This window comes from Drosophila sechellia, chromosome 2L, assembly GCF_004382195.2.
Source record: "Drosophila sechellia strain sech25 chromosome 2L, ASM438219v1, whole genome shotgun sequence".
In the NCBI taxonomy this organism is placed as follows: domain Eukaryota; kingdom Metazoa; phylum Arthropoda; class Insecta; order Diptera; family Drosophilidae; genus Drosophila; species Drosophila sechellia.
In genome coordinates, this window is record NC_045949.1 from 23,947,296 (window position 1) to 23,967,654 (window position 20,359).

General features: G+C 35.7%; 1 protein-coding gene across 2 annotated transcripts; it reads left to right on the forward strand.

The window, feature by feature from the left end:
• Nucleotides 1-8,214: 8,214 nt before the first annotated feature.
• LOC6620234 (splicing factor 45) lies at nucleotides 8,215-9,667 on the forward strand. Of its 2 annotated transcripts, none has more exons than XM_002044406.2 (3): nucleotides 8,215-8,393; nucleotides 8,449-9,439; nucleotides 9,499-9,667. In XM_002044406.2, the coding sequence occupies exons 1-3, from the start codon at nucleotides 8,277-8,279 to the stop codon at nucleotides 9,591-9,593; spliced, it is 1,203 nt and encodes a 400-aa protein (XP_002044442.1). In that variant the 5' UTR covers nucleotides 8,215-8,276; the 3' UTR covers nucleotides 9,594-9,667. The 2 variants fall into 2 exon arrangements, with proteins under 2 accessions (XP_002044442.1, XP_032583070.1); XM_032727179.1 differs by having other exon boundaries at nucleotides 8,330-8,393; nucleotides 8,492-9,439.
• The last annotated feature ends 10,692 nt before the right edge of the window (nucleotides 9,668-20,359 follow it).

Here is a 20,359-nt window from a genome sequence, read left to right on the forward strand (position 1 = left end):
ATTTTTGGCACACGATTTTTTCGCCGTGACTCTAGAGGTGGCTCCAGGCTCTCACGCGATTTTGTTGAAGAAAGAAAGAGCGGAGAGCGCTACAGCAAACAGCTCTTTTCTACGTATACAGTGATAGCAGACAACTGTATGTGTGCACATGTTTGCCATGCATTGTAAATTTGAAAAAATATGCCCTTCACCTTAGAAGTTCGTAGACTTTAAATCTATATTATTTTTGATCAATTGGCACCATGTGAAAAATTCTTGTTTTGCATTGCCTTAACGTTATTATTATTTAAATAAAGCTTAGAAATAGTAATAACTGAATCTATGTACATACTATCACAAAATAAATTTCGAAAATGATTTTATAGTAAAATATTTGTCATTAGAGTATTCAACTTGCAACGTGTTAAAAATTAATAAGGCAGTGATTGTTGAGTGCTGGTGTCCGCACTTCGTTCCTCGCACATATGACTTTTGCATTAACAATTTTTATATTTTTATTATTAATATTTATTATTATTATTTTTAAAAATATTAAAAACATTAAAAATAATAATAAACAAATGTGTATAAAAAATGTATTGTTGAGCAATGCATATATTATTATAAATTATAATTATAATTATAAATATATGAATTATAAATATGTAAGCGGTATTCGAGCGGCGATTTTAACAAACGAATTTAAAAAACTTTAAAATTATAATAGTCAGGGAATTTTTATTTTATTTCATCATATTGCTACGAAATTGGCCACAACTCCAAATAACTCAAAAAATCGTCTTCTAGCACAACACGCACACATATAAGCGTTCTCGTCTCTTGTTTTTACTCACACAAGCAAGCAAATTCTATTTTTACATTTCTTACGCTCTCAGCGTGAGCGAGCGGAAAGAGAGCAAATTTGGCCTTCACCAAAAAACTGGCTGCATAGTGCCAAACGAATGTATGGCCGTTACGCATCTTGTTATTCTAGTGTCTTTGATTATACCCTATAAGGCCACCTCAAGAATAAGAAACCTTTTGAAGGGAAGGGAAGTGACGTATTCACATAATTAGCACTGTCCAAAGAAGTAAGAATATGCTGAGTGGCAAAAACCACACAATCCACATCCACTCATTGTATACAATCAATATCCCAATATACAAATATATGTCGGAGCGCGACGCTTCGCAGCAACTGGGACCGTTAGTTAACCACACCAGAGAATAAATAACATTGATGAAGATCATTTTTCAGATCAAAGCCCTACACGGGATGCCTAATTAATATAAAAATATTAATTGACACAGAAGCCACATCGTGCTTTATGAAAAGGGGAATTTATGAAAATGAAAAAGAATTGCCAACTTACAGGAGAGTATCTACAGTTCATGGATACTCAATTATAAAATATTACCATATATTAACAATATTTGAAGCTAAACATCTATTTTATTAGTTAGAAGGTTTAGAATCCAACTTATTAATTGGGTACAATCTATTAATGAAAATTGGAAAATCTATTAATGAAAATCATGGAATATAATGGGAAAAAATAAAAGCTAGAATATTATGACAATGAGGAAAAGAACGGTTATGTTATATTGAGGAAAAAAATGTTCTTCCATTAAAAAAATATATTATAAAAAAATACAAAACAAATACTAAAAAATGAACAAAAAGTATTTAAAACCGAAACAGTAATGAGCGAAGGAAGTTTATATGGCTTGGGATCAAAGAATCCTGAGCACGTCGACGTTGAATTTTCCGACAAAGAAAAAATTCATAATCTAAAAATAATTTCAAATCAAATAAAAGATAGCGAAAATAAAATTATGAATAAAATTGAAAAGGAGTATTTTAATATAAATATGCAACTTCCTTTTCGAACAGATATTCGAGGAGAAATAAATACTGACAATGATAGGGCAATTTATAGCAAACAGTATCCTTATGCTATGTCAGTCTCAGATTTCATTAATAGTGAAATCAATAGAATGCTAAAAGAGCAAATTATAAGACCAAATAGAAGCCCTTATAATTCACCAGTCCTAGTAGTAACTAAAAAGGGTCAAAACTAAGATGGAACTCCAAAACATCGACTAGTTATTGACTATAAAAAATTAAACCAAAACACAATTCCGGACAGATACCACACGCAAGATCCGTCGATAATAATAATATTATCTAACTTAGGAAAGTCAAAATATATCTCAACAATTGATTTGCAATCAGGATTTCACCAAATTTTTATGAAAGAGTCTGATATTGAACAGCCTTTTATATTAACAACGGGAAATTTGAATTCTTGCGTATACTATATGGGTTAACAAACGCACCTAGAATATTTCTAAGAGCAATGAATGGTATATTAAGAGAACAAGTTGGAAAAACTTACCATGTTTATAAGGCTAATATAACAATTTTTACAACAACAACTGAACAATATTATACCGATCTAATTCAAATAAATAATATTCTATAACAAGCAAATATGAAAACCTATCTCTTGAAAAATCTAAATTCTTTAAATTAGAAAATGCATTTCTTTGTTATATTGTTTCTCACAATTTATTTTATATTGTTTCTCACAATTTATATTATATTGTTTCTCACAATTTATAATTTAAACAGATCCTGAAAAAATTTCCACAATTATGAAGTATCCGATTCCACAAAACATTGGAGAGGTCTTTAGGCCTCACCGGATATTACCAAAAAGTTGTCCGAAAATATTTTTGCACGACGTAGAGAATAATGAAGATAAGGCCATAATAATAGAAGAAACACATAGTCGAGCTCATAGAGGACGAAAATTACAAAAAAAATCAATAGATTATATTATTGGCGAAATTTATTTATTTATTTAAAGCAACGAAAATATATAACATCCAAATAAAATTCCTATTGGGGAAGCTCCTATTCCAACTAAAGAAGAAAAAAATTTCCACCTCCATATTTACCATTATTTATTGACGCGTATTCAAAATTCCTAGTAGTAAAAGAAATATAAAATAAACTAAACACCGAGAATAAAGTAATGGAATTACAACAACAACAATTTCTCCACGCCAAAGTAATTATTACTGATAATGAGCCAAGCTTCACCTCTGCTCACTTTAAATCCTTTGCACAAAGATGTGGTTTAACTTTACATATCGCAGACCCCACACTCAGTACCTAGAACGGACAATTTGAAAGGGCACATTCAACATTAACAGAATTAGCTCGTTGCAAGAATTTAATCTCATTGACTATTCAGAAATAATTATTAGAGCCGCAAAAGAGTTCAATCGGGGCATTCATTCTACAACAAATCAAAAACCTATTGACATTCTATATAATAAAATTGAACACAAAAACATAATACAAATGTTAAAAAACTCCCAAAAAGAAAATGTTAGAGGTTAATGAAGGTCGTAAGGAAAAAGAATATCATGTAGGGTAAGTAGTTTATGTACAGAAACATGGAGAAAGGAATAAACTAAAAACAAGATATAAGAAACAGGTTGTATGGAAACTATCAACTAGATCAAAAAGGGGAATAAATGAGTTAGGCACTCTTTGGAAATGGTTCATTAAAATACAGAATAAAATAAATGACTTAATCGAAAACAATAAACAACAATTTATTATCAATTCCAAATTGTTTAGCGAGATAAAATCACTTTCTAATCATTTTAAAAACATTTTTATTGATTTTATCGTTTTATCGTTTACGATTGTTAACATTCGACTTGAAAACATAATTGATACCATTGCACTGGCAAAAATTGACGTATTTAACACAAAAATGTTAAATAATGAGGACATTAAAGAAATATTAAATCCGCAACAAGAGCCTGTTATTATTGCAGATTCCATGGATATCTGTGTATTCAAAATTGCACTACATAAAGAACTCTTAATTATTTATATCAATATCAATAACTGATAGATGCGAAATTCATTATGCCCAATCCATTTCATGATGGAAAATTACTAATAAGTAATCAGGTCGCAGAATGCGAAAATACTTTTTGTCAAATATCTGATGTTAAGAACCAACTTTCTAATAATTATGGTATTTTAAGTTAAGATAAAACTGGTTTTACCCGCTTACTTAATGGAGAGAAATCAATTTTCACTAAAATACAAGAAAAAATAAGAATAAATGCAATTAATATTGTAAACAATACTCATTTAGACGGTCCATATTTAATAACATTCAACGGCACAACCACAATACACTAATTTAGAAAAAAAACTTGAGTGCATAACCACTAACCACTTTAAGAATCTGGAAATATCAGATTACATAAAATCCAACAAATAAAATCCAACAACTTACTGCTGACAACATTAATATTTTAAACCAATTTATTGAAATTTACAATTGGAAAATATCAATTTCATTTATATTACTAGTTTTAATTATTTTAATTTTAATCATTTTTATTACTACATTAATAATAAAATTCAGAAATACCATTATTGTAACCAAACAAAAACGGCCAGAACTAGAAAATCTAAATACTGAAAAAGATTTTTTAACAGAATTAAGAGAACGTTTAAGCGAAATTCATAATGAAGCGGGCGCATCATTTTAGAAGTAGAGTTATCCAACCCGTAAATATAGCAATCTGCCCCTGTTAACAAACAAATTTCAAACTCCAATCTCAGCCTATGCCCAACACTTAGCACCCCGATAAATAACCAAAAAAATAAAGTGAACAGAATCTCCACTTGGAGACCAAGCCATGATCAACTTATTGCGCTTTAATCAAATCTGCATCAGTCAGCATCTTTCAATTTCACAATGCTGTAAAATAGCTTCAGCATAAAACTTTTATCCTAAACAGAACTAAAAGTTCAAAAAGCTCGAGTCAAAAGCTTCTGGCCGAGGTTGATTGGATCAGGATTAAGAATGAGAAGATCAGTCTGAATCGGGACGAGGTCGTAAGCTACCTGTCCTGTAATACTAAAAGTGAAAAAGTCTAATACCGAATAAATTTTGAATAATAAAAAATAAAATCTATTTTTTTGAATAATTAAATAGTAACAACTTTAATTCGCACTCGTATTCTCATGCGTGGTAAATTTGACAAAATATGCCCTTCTTCTTAGAATTTTAAATCAATATAATTTTTGATCAATTGGTACCATGTAAAAAATTCCTGTTTTGCATTGCCTTAACGTCTTATTATTTAAATTGAGACGTGTGAAAAATTAATAAGACAATGATTGATTGTCTTATTACGATATGTCAAGATATGACTTTTGCAATAAACAGTTTTCATATTTCTATTTATTTTGTAAATTTTTATTTTCTACTACGTATTACTTTTATGAAATATTTATTTCTCAATGTAATGTCTTCTTTTTGGAAAATGTATGTTTTTAAGTAGAGTAGTTATAATAATTTTCTTTGTATTTGCTTTAATTATTTAATATATTTTTAATTTCATTTAACTTAATAATAATGTAAATATGTAAATATGTAAATTATCCATTTTTATTATTTAATATTCAAACTAGATTCAGTTAAATTATTTTCTTATATTCCAATTGGATATTTTAAATAACGCGCAATTTTGGCTGGGAGGATAAGCGCGCCAACTTTTTGATTATCCTTTAAAGTTCTCTTAATCCGTTTGCTTAAAGTTGAATATATGCAGAGCTCCCGAGTTTTTGAATTTTCGCTATATAATCGAGTCGTTTTGTTTAAATAGTAAAATACGGAAATATAGCGCAAATAGTATTTGCGATAAGAGATGGACAATAATCTCGAAGGTCATATATATATAGGACCCCATTACAATTGTAATGGCCTCCCCGAGGTGTTCCCTGTGTACCGAGTATTACATATATTACATATAATTAATTAGTAACATAAATATAAATATGTAAACGGTGACTAATTCCAGCGGCGATTTTAACAAAGGAATTTAAAAAAATTGAAAATTATAACAGTCTTTAAAATGTCTTGAATTTTTAATTATTATTTTATTTCATCATATTGCTACGAAATTGGCCAAAACTCCAAATATGTAAATTCGTTTCTTCTTCTATACTGGTTAGTTGGCGAGACACTCAGCCAGTTGCGACATTTGGGGGGTGGCAGCAATCTTAACGAGTGGCGGTAGGTGAGGCGCAAACGCGGCAGGGTGTATCGTCCACGGGATAAGGTAACGCTCGGCCTGGGACCACCTTTGCCGACCACTGACTCAATTATCCCTTCTGACCACGCCAGGTCCTTGTGTTATCCTGCTCCGTGGAACTCTGCGTTACTCCGTTATTCGCCTGGAGTGATTGTCCATATCTGTCCGCTCACTGGCTGATTCCCTTCTGCGTCCTAAGCGTTCTCACTGACCGTTACTTATCGACAGGTGCGCGTTTATCATTGGTTGACGGGTTGACTGTTCGCGTTCCTCTTACTTTCTTTCCGCTCTCACTCGTGGATCTCTTGTCGACTCCCTGGTATAGCTCTCCGCGTTTTCTAGCTGGCTGCCTCGAATTGTGCTTCCGCTGCACCGTTCGACCTCCGTGCCCTTGGCCGTCAAATGTCCAGGGCAGTACCGTTCGTTCACGGTCTCTCCGCTTTGTCGGGGTCCAAGGTCCATAATTTCCTGTTCGGCCTGGCCGCCTTCGGCAACGCTCGCATTCCAGCCGTCTTTGCTGTTGCTAAGCAGCTCTCCTGAGTTGGATTTTTTGGGAGTTTTAAGACTCCTCACAGTATTCAGCTTGCGACGTGTGAAAAATTAGAGGAGACACGATGCCAAGGTAACAATTTCCGATCGAAACTTTATTCAATTTATTAGTTGAAAAAATGAACTTAATTTTAATTCTGTTATGATGCTCACAGTCTCATATTAAAGTATGTCTGCAGTACCATTTTACTAACATTAATTATATACAATAATATATAAAAGTAAACGGTAGTTAATAGTTTAAACCACATTTAAAAATAAAAGGCATTAATTTTTTAAATAATTTTGCAACGAAATTGACGAAAACTTTATATATGTAACTTTGCCTCTTAGATCAAATTAATATCGGTTCGGAAATCGTATTCTAGCGCAAGTACACTAACTAACGTACTAACTCGTTTATTCTTTTAACACACAAAAGCAAAGAGTTCTATTTTTAGATTTTACACCCTAAATTTTACGCCAGCGGAGTAAGAGTATTTTTGGCCATGATCGAAAAGGTGGCTGCATAGTGAATAACCAATTTGTCGTTACGCATCTTGATATTCTAATGTCTTTGTTCAGACATTGGCAGTGCCTATGCCACATGCATCACTCCATTGGCAATTTCATATGATCTTGATCAACGCTAATCTACAAATCTCCTTAAATGGCATAATAAAAATGCAGATATGCAAAACTTACGAAAAGCAGATTCCTCGCAAGAATCTTCCTGTACTTCCCTAGTCGATTTATTATGTTTTAGACATCCAGTAACTATACATTACTGTTCCATATACTCTATACATTACTATTCCACACTTTATCGCTACTCAAACCAATACAAAATCAACAATTGGTTCGGCTTAACAGACGACGATCTAACTGGATCTCTCGATCATAATTTATCATAAAATTTAGAATGGGCAAAATTTTATGCTTGTTATGCTTTTATTAGTTTTCAAAAGTTTAACTTGTGTGAACTATTGGAAACCTTTACACACAGTTATTCTGTTTAAGCTCCAAGAACAATCTACTGAAAATAAGTAACATTGTGCTAGCTTGGTAGCGTTTAAAGTTTTTTGTTCCTATGTATTCCATGATAGTAGTACCTTATTGTACAAAGGTAATCAATTGCCTTTTTTCAAGTTATTTATTTTGTAAGCAAAAAAAAATAGGGAAATACGACTTGTTATTATATCAATATCAATAATATTTAGCGTGTAAATTATAGACTCTAATAACTGTGACTATGCCTTAGAAGCAAATATAACACCTAGTAAAACAGTGAAATAAAAAACAGATTACCCATGTAATTGACTTAAGTTTCAACATAAAATAGACGCATGCGGTTTATTTTTTTTATAATGAAATATTTTTAAATATTATTATAGAATTGCAAATATGCTTATAAACAGTGTATCTGTAAAAATTTTATTATTATAGCTCACCTGTTCTTGCCCGATAGGACATCCTTTTTTTGTAGTGATATGGCTCTGTGTGAATCGGATATTAAGTCGAACAGTTGATAGTCATTAAATCTATCGGACTTTGAAAATAAATAAAAACATTGTGATGCTCGTAGTTATCAATATCTTAAGGTGGTGCTATTTTTGATATATTTGTTAATGGATTTGTATGACGGCATTGATACGAGGGCTCGATCTAGCCAGATTGATGGATGGTCTTCGGGAATAAAAATGTTGCAGACCCAGTTGGCATTAAAAATGGCTGTCAAAAAGCCAGTGAGTATACAATCGGCTGAAATAGACTATACAATTATGAATACACCCTATGCAGCTTATGACGCCAGTGGTTAATCTAAGGTCCAAACGCCTTGCAGAGCCAGAAGTTACTTGTTTTGCTCCAATTACTACAGTTTTATCCAAGCCATTAATAAGTGGCAAAGCCCTACCATCCATACTGGAAAGTATAAACAGTGGTGGCTGGGACGTTACTGATGAATACGATCCGCAATGGCCAAATGAATATGAAAAACTTAAAGAGAAAAGTAATGGCAGTGACAATATTCGAGCAGGCGTAAGTGATCGAGAAGATCGAGAGGACAAAGAAAAAGATCGGAAACGTGGACGCGTCGGTCGTCGAGAAGTTTACAGAGAAGAAGTCTCAGGCCAGAATCTGAAGCTCAGCGGGTTTGGCCAGCGGCAAAACAATGCTGACACATACTTGCCATCTCCGGGCCCTGTAGCTAAACAGGGTGGTGCCACAATCGCTCCCCCTCCTTCCCTCCAAGAAATCTCTATTGATAGTGGTTGTGAAGCCACTAATACAATGCCGTATTCTGCCAGCTCGGTGGCCGCCAAAATTATGGCTAAATATGGGTTTAAGGATGGTCAAGGCCTCGGAAAATCGGAGCAGGGCATGGCAATGGCTCTTCAAGTAGAGAAAACTTCCAAACGTGGTGGACGGATCATACACGAAAAAGACGTTTTTCTGCCACCCCTGGCATTGTCGCCACCTGCTATTTGCTCCCAAATAGGAACAAGTCCTAGCCACAAGGCCATGCCTCCTCCCCAGATGGTAGGCACGGCGTCTGAGAGTGGTGACAGCATTACGGAGATTATGAAATCACCAAGCAAGGTTGTTCTTCTGCGCAACATGGTTGGACCCGGGGACGTTGACGAAGAATTGGAACCCGAGGTAAAAGACGAATGCAACACCAAGTACGGGGAAGTGAACAGTGTCATCATTCACGAATCGTTCGGAACTGTTCCAGAAGATGCAGTTAAAATATTCGTAGAGTTTAGGCGCATCGAAAGTGCCATTAAAGGTTTTTATATATATGTGAACTTTGTTTGGCAAATAATTAGGTTATATATTTCATTGCAGCTGTAGTGGACCTTAATGGGCGTTTTTTTGGAGGACGTCAAGTGCGAGCGGGGTTTTACAACTATGATAAGTTTAAATGTTTCCAATTATATTAGGGCTAATACAACCAAGATTGGATTTATTTTTTTTTAAGTTATCAATATGCCGAAAACATTTTAACCGCACCAAACTAGTCTTGTAAATTTCTATTGATATAACAAAAATATTTTGGCCATTTTGGGGGGGGGGGGAATTATTATTGTGTAAGCAACAAGCGCTAGAATAACAAGATGCGTAACGGCCATACATTGGTTTGGCACTATGCAGCAACTTTTTTGGTGACGGCCAAAATTGCTCTCTTTCCGCTCGCTTACGCTAAAAGAGTAAGAAATCTAAAAATATTATTTGCTTGCTTGTGTGAGTAAAAACAAGAGACGAGAACGCGTATATGTGTGCGTGTTGTGCTAGAAGACGATTTTCGGGACGAAATCAATTCTAATCGAAGAAACGAATTTTCATATTTGGGGAGTTTTTACTAATTTCGTTAGAAATATGATGAAATTGCGCGTTTTTTTAAATATCAAATCAGAATATAAAAACAAAACTGAAACTGAAAATCAACTGAATCTAATGTGCATTTTAAACAATAAAAATTGTTCATTTACATACATCACATTAAGTCAAATGACTTAATAAATATACTAAATAATTAAAGCAAATTATTATAACTACTGTAATTTAAAACATAAATTTTCCAAAAAGAAGACATTACATTGAGAAATAAATATTTCAAAAAAACAGAATAGTAGAAAATAAAAATTTATAAAATAAATAAATATATGAAAACTGTTTATTGCAAAAGCAATACGCATGAGCATACGTGTGCACACATACAGTTGTCTGCTATCAATGCTCTCCGCTCTCGAGCAAAAAGAGAGAGAGCCTGGAGCCGCGTGCCAATAAATCGTATGGCGTTACGCATCTTGTTATTCTAGTGTCTTTGGTTTGGCACTATGCAGCCACTTTTTAGTGACGGCCAAAAATGCTTTATGCCCGCTCGCTTATACTGAGAGCGTAATCTAAAAATAGAATTTGCTTGTTTGTATGAGTAAAAACAAAAGACGAGAACGTGTATATGTGTGACGCTCGAATTAGTGTAACGTGTAACGACGAAATAAAGGGATGGAAGACGAGAGTACCTGTACTTGCTGGTGCAGGCTTTAAAGGCCGGCTCTAGCTCATGGCGTTGGGTGTGGTGGTCTTGCTTGTACAGATATCTTTTCTTTACATACATTAATGAATAAGATCCAGAAATTGATCGTGCTTACAACAACAAAATAGAGGAGCTAGTATACAAAATCGGAGGAAGCAAATTAATATATTTGGAAGGGGACAGTTCTAGAACAGGAGGAAAAGCTTGAGAATTCATCGACTGCGAAACACCGGTGGAATCGTGTTCGCGGATTGGCCTACCATACCTATGACCACTTTCCTTAAGAGCATGGTCCCTTTGTTACCCTACGTCGGGAGAAACATCAGCCAAATCAGTATTTAAGTTTTCAGAAAATCATATTTTCTGTATTCGTGGTTTATTAATAATTAATAACAATATTTATAACTAAAAAAAAAAAAAGAAAGTTTGATTTAAAGGGTTAAATGATACTGGTTGCTAGATATATATTTACGAGAAGGAACAAAGGATTTATTTAAATTCTCCCATAATTTCCAGGGAAGTTTTCTTCTCTATAATCTTTTTCCAGGAATTACTTTGTTTAGTATTATTGTAATAAATTATTAAAGAGAAAAATAAAAAAGGAAGTGTGACAGTGCAATGTCATAATTGCTCTCATCGAGCTTATCAATGTTGACCGTAATACTCATTTTGAATTTTCTTTTTTTCGTAAAGACAAATTCACTATCCGAATCTTCTTTTTCGTAAAGACAAATTCACTCGAGTTAACGCACCAAACTCATGTCTGGGCCCATAACCTATTATGCGTCTTTACAGCACAGAAGTATATTGGTAACTAAACTCAAATTATGTATGCTTGCTGCACGCAGGCAGCGTAACAATATGCGAACAAGTAGTAATCGCCGATCAGTAGCGAAAAAACTCAAAAAGGAATTAACCGTTGCTCGCAGGCAACTTGAGTGTTTGAGTACAAATTAAACAATTATTATGTTAATTCAAATAATAATTATTCTTCTTTATTAAGTGCATCAGAATACGACTGATCCCTTTTGAGCTCTGTCTAAAACTAAAGTACAATTTCATATTCAAATATTTATAGCGGCACTTCTGCCGCTATTTCCACCACGTCCAGAATGCTAACGCTGCGCCTGTGGGGGTCCGTTTACAGTAACCGCAAAATCCGCTGATTTATCGCAATAGATTCGAACCGGATACTGACTTAGCATTCAGTTCAGTATAATTGACCTTACTTATGATAACTTACACAAGTAGTTGAGTGATTCTTACATACACCGTTGCTCATTATATATATTCAACAGTTTTTAAAGAAATAATCGATCTATAATCAGGATACATTAAAAAGGATACAAACAAAAGGTCACAATGGGAAATAACTTACAAACTACAATTAATCGAATTGTTTTGTCACAGCTGTTATCAACTAGATCAAAAAGGGGAATAAATGAGTTAGGCACTCTTTGAAAATGGTTAGCTGGAACTCCGGATCGCAATGACTTCGAAAACAATAAACAACAATTTATTATCAATCCCAAATTGTTTAGCGAGATAAAATCACTTTCTGATCATTTTAAAAACATTTTTATTGATCAAGAATTGCCGTTACAAAAACATCGTTTACGATTGTTAACATTCGACTTGAAAACATAATTGATATTATTGCACTGGCAAAAATTGACGTATTTAACACAAAAATGTTAAATAATAAGGACATTAAAGAAATATTAAATCCGCAACAAGAGCCTGTTATTATTGCAGATTCCATGGATATCTGTGTATTCAAAATTGCACTACATAAAGAACTCTTAATTATTTATATCAATATCAATAACTGATAGATGCGAAATTCATTATGCCCAATCCATTTCATGATGGAAAATTACTAATAAGTAATCAGGTCGCAGAATGCGAAAATACTTTTTATGAAATATCTAGTTTTAAGAATAAACTTTTAATAACTATGGTATTTTAAGTAAAAATAAAACATGTTTTACCCTCTTACTAAATGAGAGAGAGAAATCTATTTTCACTAAAATAAAAATAGATTTCATTCTAATAAATGCATATAATATTCTAAACAATTCTCATTTAGACGGTCCATATTCAATAACATTCAACGGCACAACCATAATACACTAATTTAGAAAACAAAATATGATCCAGAAGTCGTTTTTTTTTGCATAAAGTCTACATTTTTATGTCAATATATCATCCTTTAGCAATTATTTTCTAATAGAAAATTAATCATATAAATAAAAACCAAAAATAAAATTGACCGAAAGCTTCAATAATTCGTTGTATGAGCTTTTAAAGGTGAAGTGTTAAAAAGCTGATTGAGAGAATGCAATTCCCGAAAAATTATTTGCTTACCTTTGGACGTAGTACGATCGTTAATACGCATCCAAAAATTATAGTAAAATATGGAAAATAAATGCCAAGGTGTGATGTTTTTGACGTATGTAGGTAATGTATGTATAGTTGTACTGTTTTTATGTTGTGTGACATCCAATTTATGTGTATCTTAATAGAAAATTCTAACGTGTCCCCTGTGTTTCGTGGAGTATAACTAATTTTCTGACAATTTCTGACAAAAGTTAAAAACGTCAGTTTGTACCTTTAACTATTGTCTTTGACAGTGAAGTAATATATTTTGCCCATTTTGGCTCGTTTTCTTAAAAATTTGATTTTATATAGGTAAGTTCGAGTTCAGACATAGCGTCCTCCTGGACATTTGGACTGACCGAGTGTAACAGACAACTAGCCCAATTTATTTCTAAACATACCAAGTGGATGGCGTCTAAGATAGGAATTCTTGTTAGTGATTTTGAAAACTCCAAGACACCCCAGCAAATGGAACGCCGAAACTTATCTTACCAAAATGCAGGAGAATGTTTAAAAAAGGAAACTGAAAATGCGAGCCCGGAATAAACTTTACAAAAGGGACCGACTATCACATGTGTCTAAATATGTGTTTAGACATGATAAGTAGGCAAACTATAAATATGTTCTATTTATGGGCTGCAATAAACATGTCACGGGACAGCATAGGTGGCAACTACAGAAAAGTACGATTGCAGACGCAAACGCATTTAAGATCGATGCTTTTAGGTTAATGAGGTCTTCTTTGTTCTGGCTTGCTATAATGAAATCGTCAACATAAACCAATATTATTGCCAAGTTACCTTTGTCACTCATTTTATATAGACAGGGCTCATTGCTCATTGGACAAAAACCAATTGACCGTAACACATTGTCCATTTTATTGTTCCATGCCCTTCCAGATTGCTTCAATCCAAATATGGCCTTCTTTAAAAATAATACTTGTCTAGGTTTGTTGCCTACTGTATATCCCTCTGGTTGTTGTATATATACAGTTTCTGATAAGTCGCTGTTTAGGTATGCCGTGCATACATCCATTTGGTGTACATAAAGATTTATTTCCGCCGCCATCGCCAAAACAAGTCGTATGCTCTCCAATCTGCACACCGGCGAGTACGTCTCCTTGTAGTTCACACCATACCTTTGCGAACAGCCTTAGGCAACTAGACGTGCCTTGAATCGATCAATACAGCTTTCATGATCACGCTTCATATTGTATACCCACTTGCACCCAATCGTCTTATGGGTATTCGGCAATTCTGCGATCTGTCATGTCTTGTTAGATACCAGAGCATCATATTCACACTGCATCGCTTCACGCCATTGGGAGGCATACTCGCACTTCATTGCCTCTGCGTACGTCAATGGAATTGGTACGTCTCTTGCAACCATAGCACCAAGTAAATAGTGCTGCTTTATTGGTCGTCCAGGTTTGCCCGTGTTTATTAGTTTCGGCCTACCAGGTCCAACCCGTACAGGGTTGTCCTCTGCACTCTCATCATCTGAATCCTTGGTAGCTCTGTCAATATGATCATTCTCGTCCCTGTCCGCATCACCGTCGTTTACGATGTTCTCAGCTCCCCCATATTCTGCATGAATACGGCCTGTGCTAATTGTCGACTCATTTTGACTTTCACCCAACTGCCAGTCGGAGACCACCAATCTCAGCATTAGCTTGCCGAGACACATTGTCACTCTCGTTGAAAAGGACATCTCTCTTTTCAATCACACTCCGCTTCTCTGAGTCATACAGCCGATACGCCAATATTCTGTTCCTTTCTGTTTAAATTGGCCTTTTAGTTTGCCCTTGTCTAACGCCACTGCAATGGATCCAAAGACTTTTAGATGATTTATACCAGGTTTCTTACCCGACCAAGCTTCCATAGGTGTCATGTTTGCGAGCGCACTTGTGGGTGACCGGTTGCGCAAGTACACGGCTGTGTAAATTGCCTCGGCCCACAATGCCTCACAGAAGTCCAGACTGCACCAGAAGACATCTTGACATCTCAACCATGTATGTATATGTATATGCCGTCGTATTATTCCATCCATCAAATGCCTTGTTTACGTACACGGTGCCGTGTGAATGAATGCCGAATGAATTCAACAACCTGAATTCAACAAACTTTTCGAATACCTCATCCTTCCGTTTTAAAAGTACACAAATATGCGCCTAGATTTGTCGTCGATGAATGTCAGAAAAAATTTCGACCCACCAAGCGTACTTGTTCTAAATGGACCGCATACATCGGTATGCACTAGCTGCAACAGCTCCTTCGCTCGATTCTTAGATTCATGTAGAAACGGCTTCACGTGAATTTTACTCATCATACACGTCTAACATGGCTCCTTGTTTGAAACATCTACTTTTTCCATTCCAGTCACCAGTTTCTTTTTCGAAATTTCCATTAAACTTGTGTAATTCATCAACAACACGTTGATCAATTTTAATACCCAAATGTCTGTTTGCAATATTACGTCGCCTTTTCGCGTTGCTTTGAGGTAGCCCGCGCCAGCCAGTCCTATACTCTCATTGAGTTCTTGGAAATTCGTAAATAGTTCCCGTTGACAACACATGTGGCTGGTAGCGCCACTGTCTAGACACCACATCGAACGATGAAATCCATCCATGTCCAGAGAGCCAAGCAAAGAGCATTGCTTGTGTTCCGTTTTGTCTCCATTCTCAATTGCCGCGCTGCTGCTGCGACAATTTTTCTTTATGTTTGTCGCATTTATAGCATTTCGTTTTTGGTTTATCTCTTTTACCGTTGTTTCGTTGCTGACTCGTAGTAGCAATCAATGCCTGTGCGCCTATGTTTTTCTCGTCTCTTCTTTCGCCTTCTACTTTCAACTTTATGCAAAGACTCTCGAAGTCCGACAAAGTGTCGCTCGTCTCAATGGCGACAACAAAATATTCGAGGTCTTTCGGCAGGCTGGAAAACAATAAAATTCATCGTAGCTCATCATCTACCGCTAATCCTATAGCTGCCAGATGATCCAAAATTTCGACGAAATCATTTATGTGGCTAGACATGCTCTGACCATCTGCCATCCTGAGACCCAATAGCTTCTTGTACAGCGCTACCTTGCGCACCGGTTCCTTTGGCTAATGTACGTCCCTTAACTTTATCCACGCCTCAAAAGAATACACACAGTGTTTAATATAACCCAATTGTGAGGGTTTCACGCTCAATATTAGCGGCGCCAAAGCCTTCTGACCCAAGCCTTGCCAATCCACACCTTCTGGCACAGATTCCTGAGCCAATAGTAAGCGCCGTTTTACTTCTTCTTGACAGACGATATTACCTGGAATGGCTCCTCGTCCTCGTGCCACCCAATCCTTGGAGCGCAGAGGAACCCGAGATATTCAATCGTACCCCTGCCTAGTCTGCCCGGAATCCATCCTCTTCGGAAGAGCATGAGTGCCCACAAGCTGGGTTCCTAAAAATCTGCCCTTCGATCAAAACACGATATTCGGATGGACCGTCTCTTAAGCATGCCTCACACTGATCCTGTGGTCTATCCGGCAGATGAAACGAGTGACAAGATCCAAAAAAAATCACCTAACCACTTAGTCATTTTTTTCCGCGTTCTAAATTTAGTTTGATCTGACAAAGTCAAATAGTTCTTGATATAAGGAATTTAACACAAATTTAGTGTGCTCTCCGTGACAGCTCAACGACAACTGACTCTACATTTATGCAGCACGTGTGTATATACTATTTACATTCGCGACTCTCATAATTATGATGATTATAATGATTACAAGAAGTAGAGCGGAAGCCCAATTGCAATATTAGAATGTAAGAACTCTAATATTGCAATTGGGATTCCGCTCTACTTCTTGTAATCATTGCATTTGTCTGCATTTTTTCTAATTTTCTCTAAATTAATTTCTTTTCTTTCTAGCCTTGTCTCCAATACATTTTTTTTTTAAACAATCTAGAAATTTTCCTTATTGATTCACTCCAAACAGCATTATACCTGGGTGCTCATTTATGCTTCTGTGCTTTGTATTATTCATTGCATACTCTACTTCTTCAAAAACTTTGTGCCACCGTACGTTTTTTTCGACATCTACGAGCTTACTAATCATGGGTCCTAGGTCTCTATTTATTCGCTCAACTTGTCCATTTGCTTGCGGTGAGCCTGTTGCAATTTTGACGTGCTTAATGTTTCTTGATTCCAAAAATTCTTCGAACATATCTTATGTAAAACATGTCCCTCTGTCTGAAACAATGGTCGTTGGCCTAATATATGCTCTAAAATAATCACTTAAGGCTTCCATTGCTTCCTTTGAGTTTGTTGATTTCGCTGGATACAATCTCAGAAACTTTGTGGATCCATTCCTTTGATTTACCGGACCATAGTGATCTATATGTATGACTTCAAATGGTGTACTTCCCTTTGGTACAATATTAATAATTCCTTCTTGCTTACCATTTCTTCCTTGAAAAGCTATACATTTTACGCAGTTCTTAACATGTTCATCTGCTTTACTTCTAAAATTTGGAAACCAATAACTTTTACCGACCAACTAACTTTGTCTTTTCCTACATGGCCCAACTCATTGTGGTATTTTTACAAAACGTGTTCTTCCATAGCTACCGGGACATAGAACAATAACTTATCTTTTACTTTTTTGTAAATCACACCATTTCGCATTTCATATGATTCGCTTTCTTCTTTACTTGGCATTTCTTTAATCTTTCTCAACTTCTCGTCTCTGTTTTGGCATATAGTCCTCGAACGTATTTTCCTCTATTACCAATATTGTATTACATCTACTAAGAGCATCAACGTGTTTTATTCTAGTTCCTGATCTGTGTTCTAGTTTATACAAATAATTCTGCAATTCCAAGGCCCATCTCGGCCATGGAACCCATTCTTGGGTTCAACTCTTTTTTGTTCAACGTCATTGTAAGGGAATTACAGTCTGTTACTATCAATTCCTTGTAGGAACACTCTAAACCTTTTTAATGCATATATTACTGCCAGTGTTTCCAGTTCAAAACTATGATACCTTGATTCTGTTTTTTTTTTTTTTTTTTTTTTTTTTTTTATGCTAATTCTATTTATTAAGGTTTCAAAAGGAATCGTTCAGTAATTCCTCTGAACTTAACCTAAAGTGTGTGTGATAAAGATAAATGAGACCAAGTGGTATCTTAATTATAAAGTACAAAAGAAAGAAAAATATAGTCTAGTTATCAATTACTTAATATGTAATGTGTTATATTATGCTCCGGGTAAGGAGATCGCTGGGGTGAACCCTCTTCAGTCTTCGGAGGGAGATGGGATCAGCTAGGATAGTTGCTAGTCGGTTCGGGTGGGCCATGAGCCTGTCGGCATAACGGCTGCTATGGAAATTAATCTGATCCCCAAGAAGGGTAACTTTCAGATCTCTTTCGATAACCATGTTCGTCACGTACCAGGGGAGCCCAGATGCGTGACGTGCAGCTCTCGACTGGACCACACGGAGCCTATTAAGCTGGGATTTGGCGGCAGTTCCCCACACCTGGATGGCATAACTCCACCTTGGAGAGAGAATAGCTTTGATTAAAAGAGCCTTAGAGCTCATTTGAAGTTTGCTGGAGTGGAAGAGCCAGTCGAGCTTTTTTAGCTTCGCCAGTGACTTAGATTTGACCGATGTGATGTGGGCCCTCCAGGTCAGTCTTCGATCTAGATGAACTCCTAGGTAGCAGTGTGATCTAACATTGGTGATAGGGCTTCCATTAAAGGTCAGATCTGTGCAGGTTCCGGGACGCAGGGAAAAAGTTACACCGGCTGACTTTGAGGAGTTAATGGCCACATTCCATTTGGCAGTCCATTTTTCGATTGCATGCAGCCATTCCTGGACTGCGTTAGAGGCAGATTGCAGTGAAGGATGAGACGCCAGCATGGCAGTGTCATCGGCGTAAGTGGCCAAGAGCAGCTGAGCCGGGGGGACTTCGGCGTTGTTTGCGGGAGATTTTGTATCCGTTGTCCTTTTTGAGAAGTAAAAATTGCTTTCCTTTGCAAAGGATAGATCCGAAACCTATCGAACTTGCATCGCAGTGCAATTCTGTATAGGACTGTACAATGCCAAAATAGGCGTTTTTAACAGCTTGTTTTTAATTTATCAAATGCTTCTAATTGCGCTGGGCCAAACTCAAGCTTATTGCCTTTCTTTGTCAAATCATAGAGTGGCTTTGCTGTTGTTGAAAAATTCTGTATGAATCTTCTGAAATACGAGCACATCCCCAAAAAACTCTGAACCTCATGAACTTTTTGTGGCACGGGAAAATTTTAATTGCTTTTACACCTTCGTCACGTGCTTTAATACCCTTTTCTGATATTATATAGCAAATTAAGCAAATTGTATTGTGATAGTCTTTTATTTGCATCCCATATAATAGTGCTCACAGAGACTTGGTTAAAGCCGAAGATACTTAACTTCGAAGTCTTCCTAGGTATGTACACTATATATAGGTTTGACCGTCCCTCCACACGGGGAGGTGGAGTCTTGTATGCGGTTGTATACCCTCGCGTCGGAGGAGTTACTTTTTGACGAGTCTAGTAACTCTGAATTCTTATGCGTAAAGCTGTCTTCTTAATTCTCAGAATATCAGAATCATATGTCCGCTATCTAGTCCATCTTAAATAAACTGTTTGACAGGGACCAATTGGTAGGTCTAGGTGATTTTAATATACATGGCACAACGTGGTACCCAGAAGAATATTCGAATATCCTTCTCCCTTTAGCACAACATGAATTTATTGACGGCTTGCTCGACTTATCGCTGTCGCAAGTTAATTATATTCGTTTGTAACAAGTCCTGAAAGTGTGTTTCTGTCCAGGGTAGTACCTCTTACTCAACCTGAAGATCCATATCATCCTACTTTCGAGGTGGCAATCGACATAGGTACGGTATTAAAAGTACATTCAGAGAATTCAACAAAGCGAGTTCCCTGTTTTCGCAAGGCAAATTTTCGGAGGCTAAACAATTTTATAGCTGGATTTAATTGGTCCGATCTTTACTCCTGCAATATAATGGCGGATGCGATTAATATGTTTTATACATCAATTAAATCATTTTTTGACTCTTGTGTTCCGATGTACTATCCGTCAATCTCTAAACCTCCTTGGTAGTTGACACACCTAAGAAATGTAAAGTCCAGACTCTATATAAAATTTTAAAAATTTTAAACAATTTAAAAATAAAAGTCAAACTTTTGTAAATATTTAAGCGATCGGTTAATGCTCAGTGTGCTTAATGTGCTTAATGCTCAGTGCTACAAAAATTATTTACACCG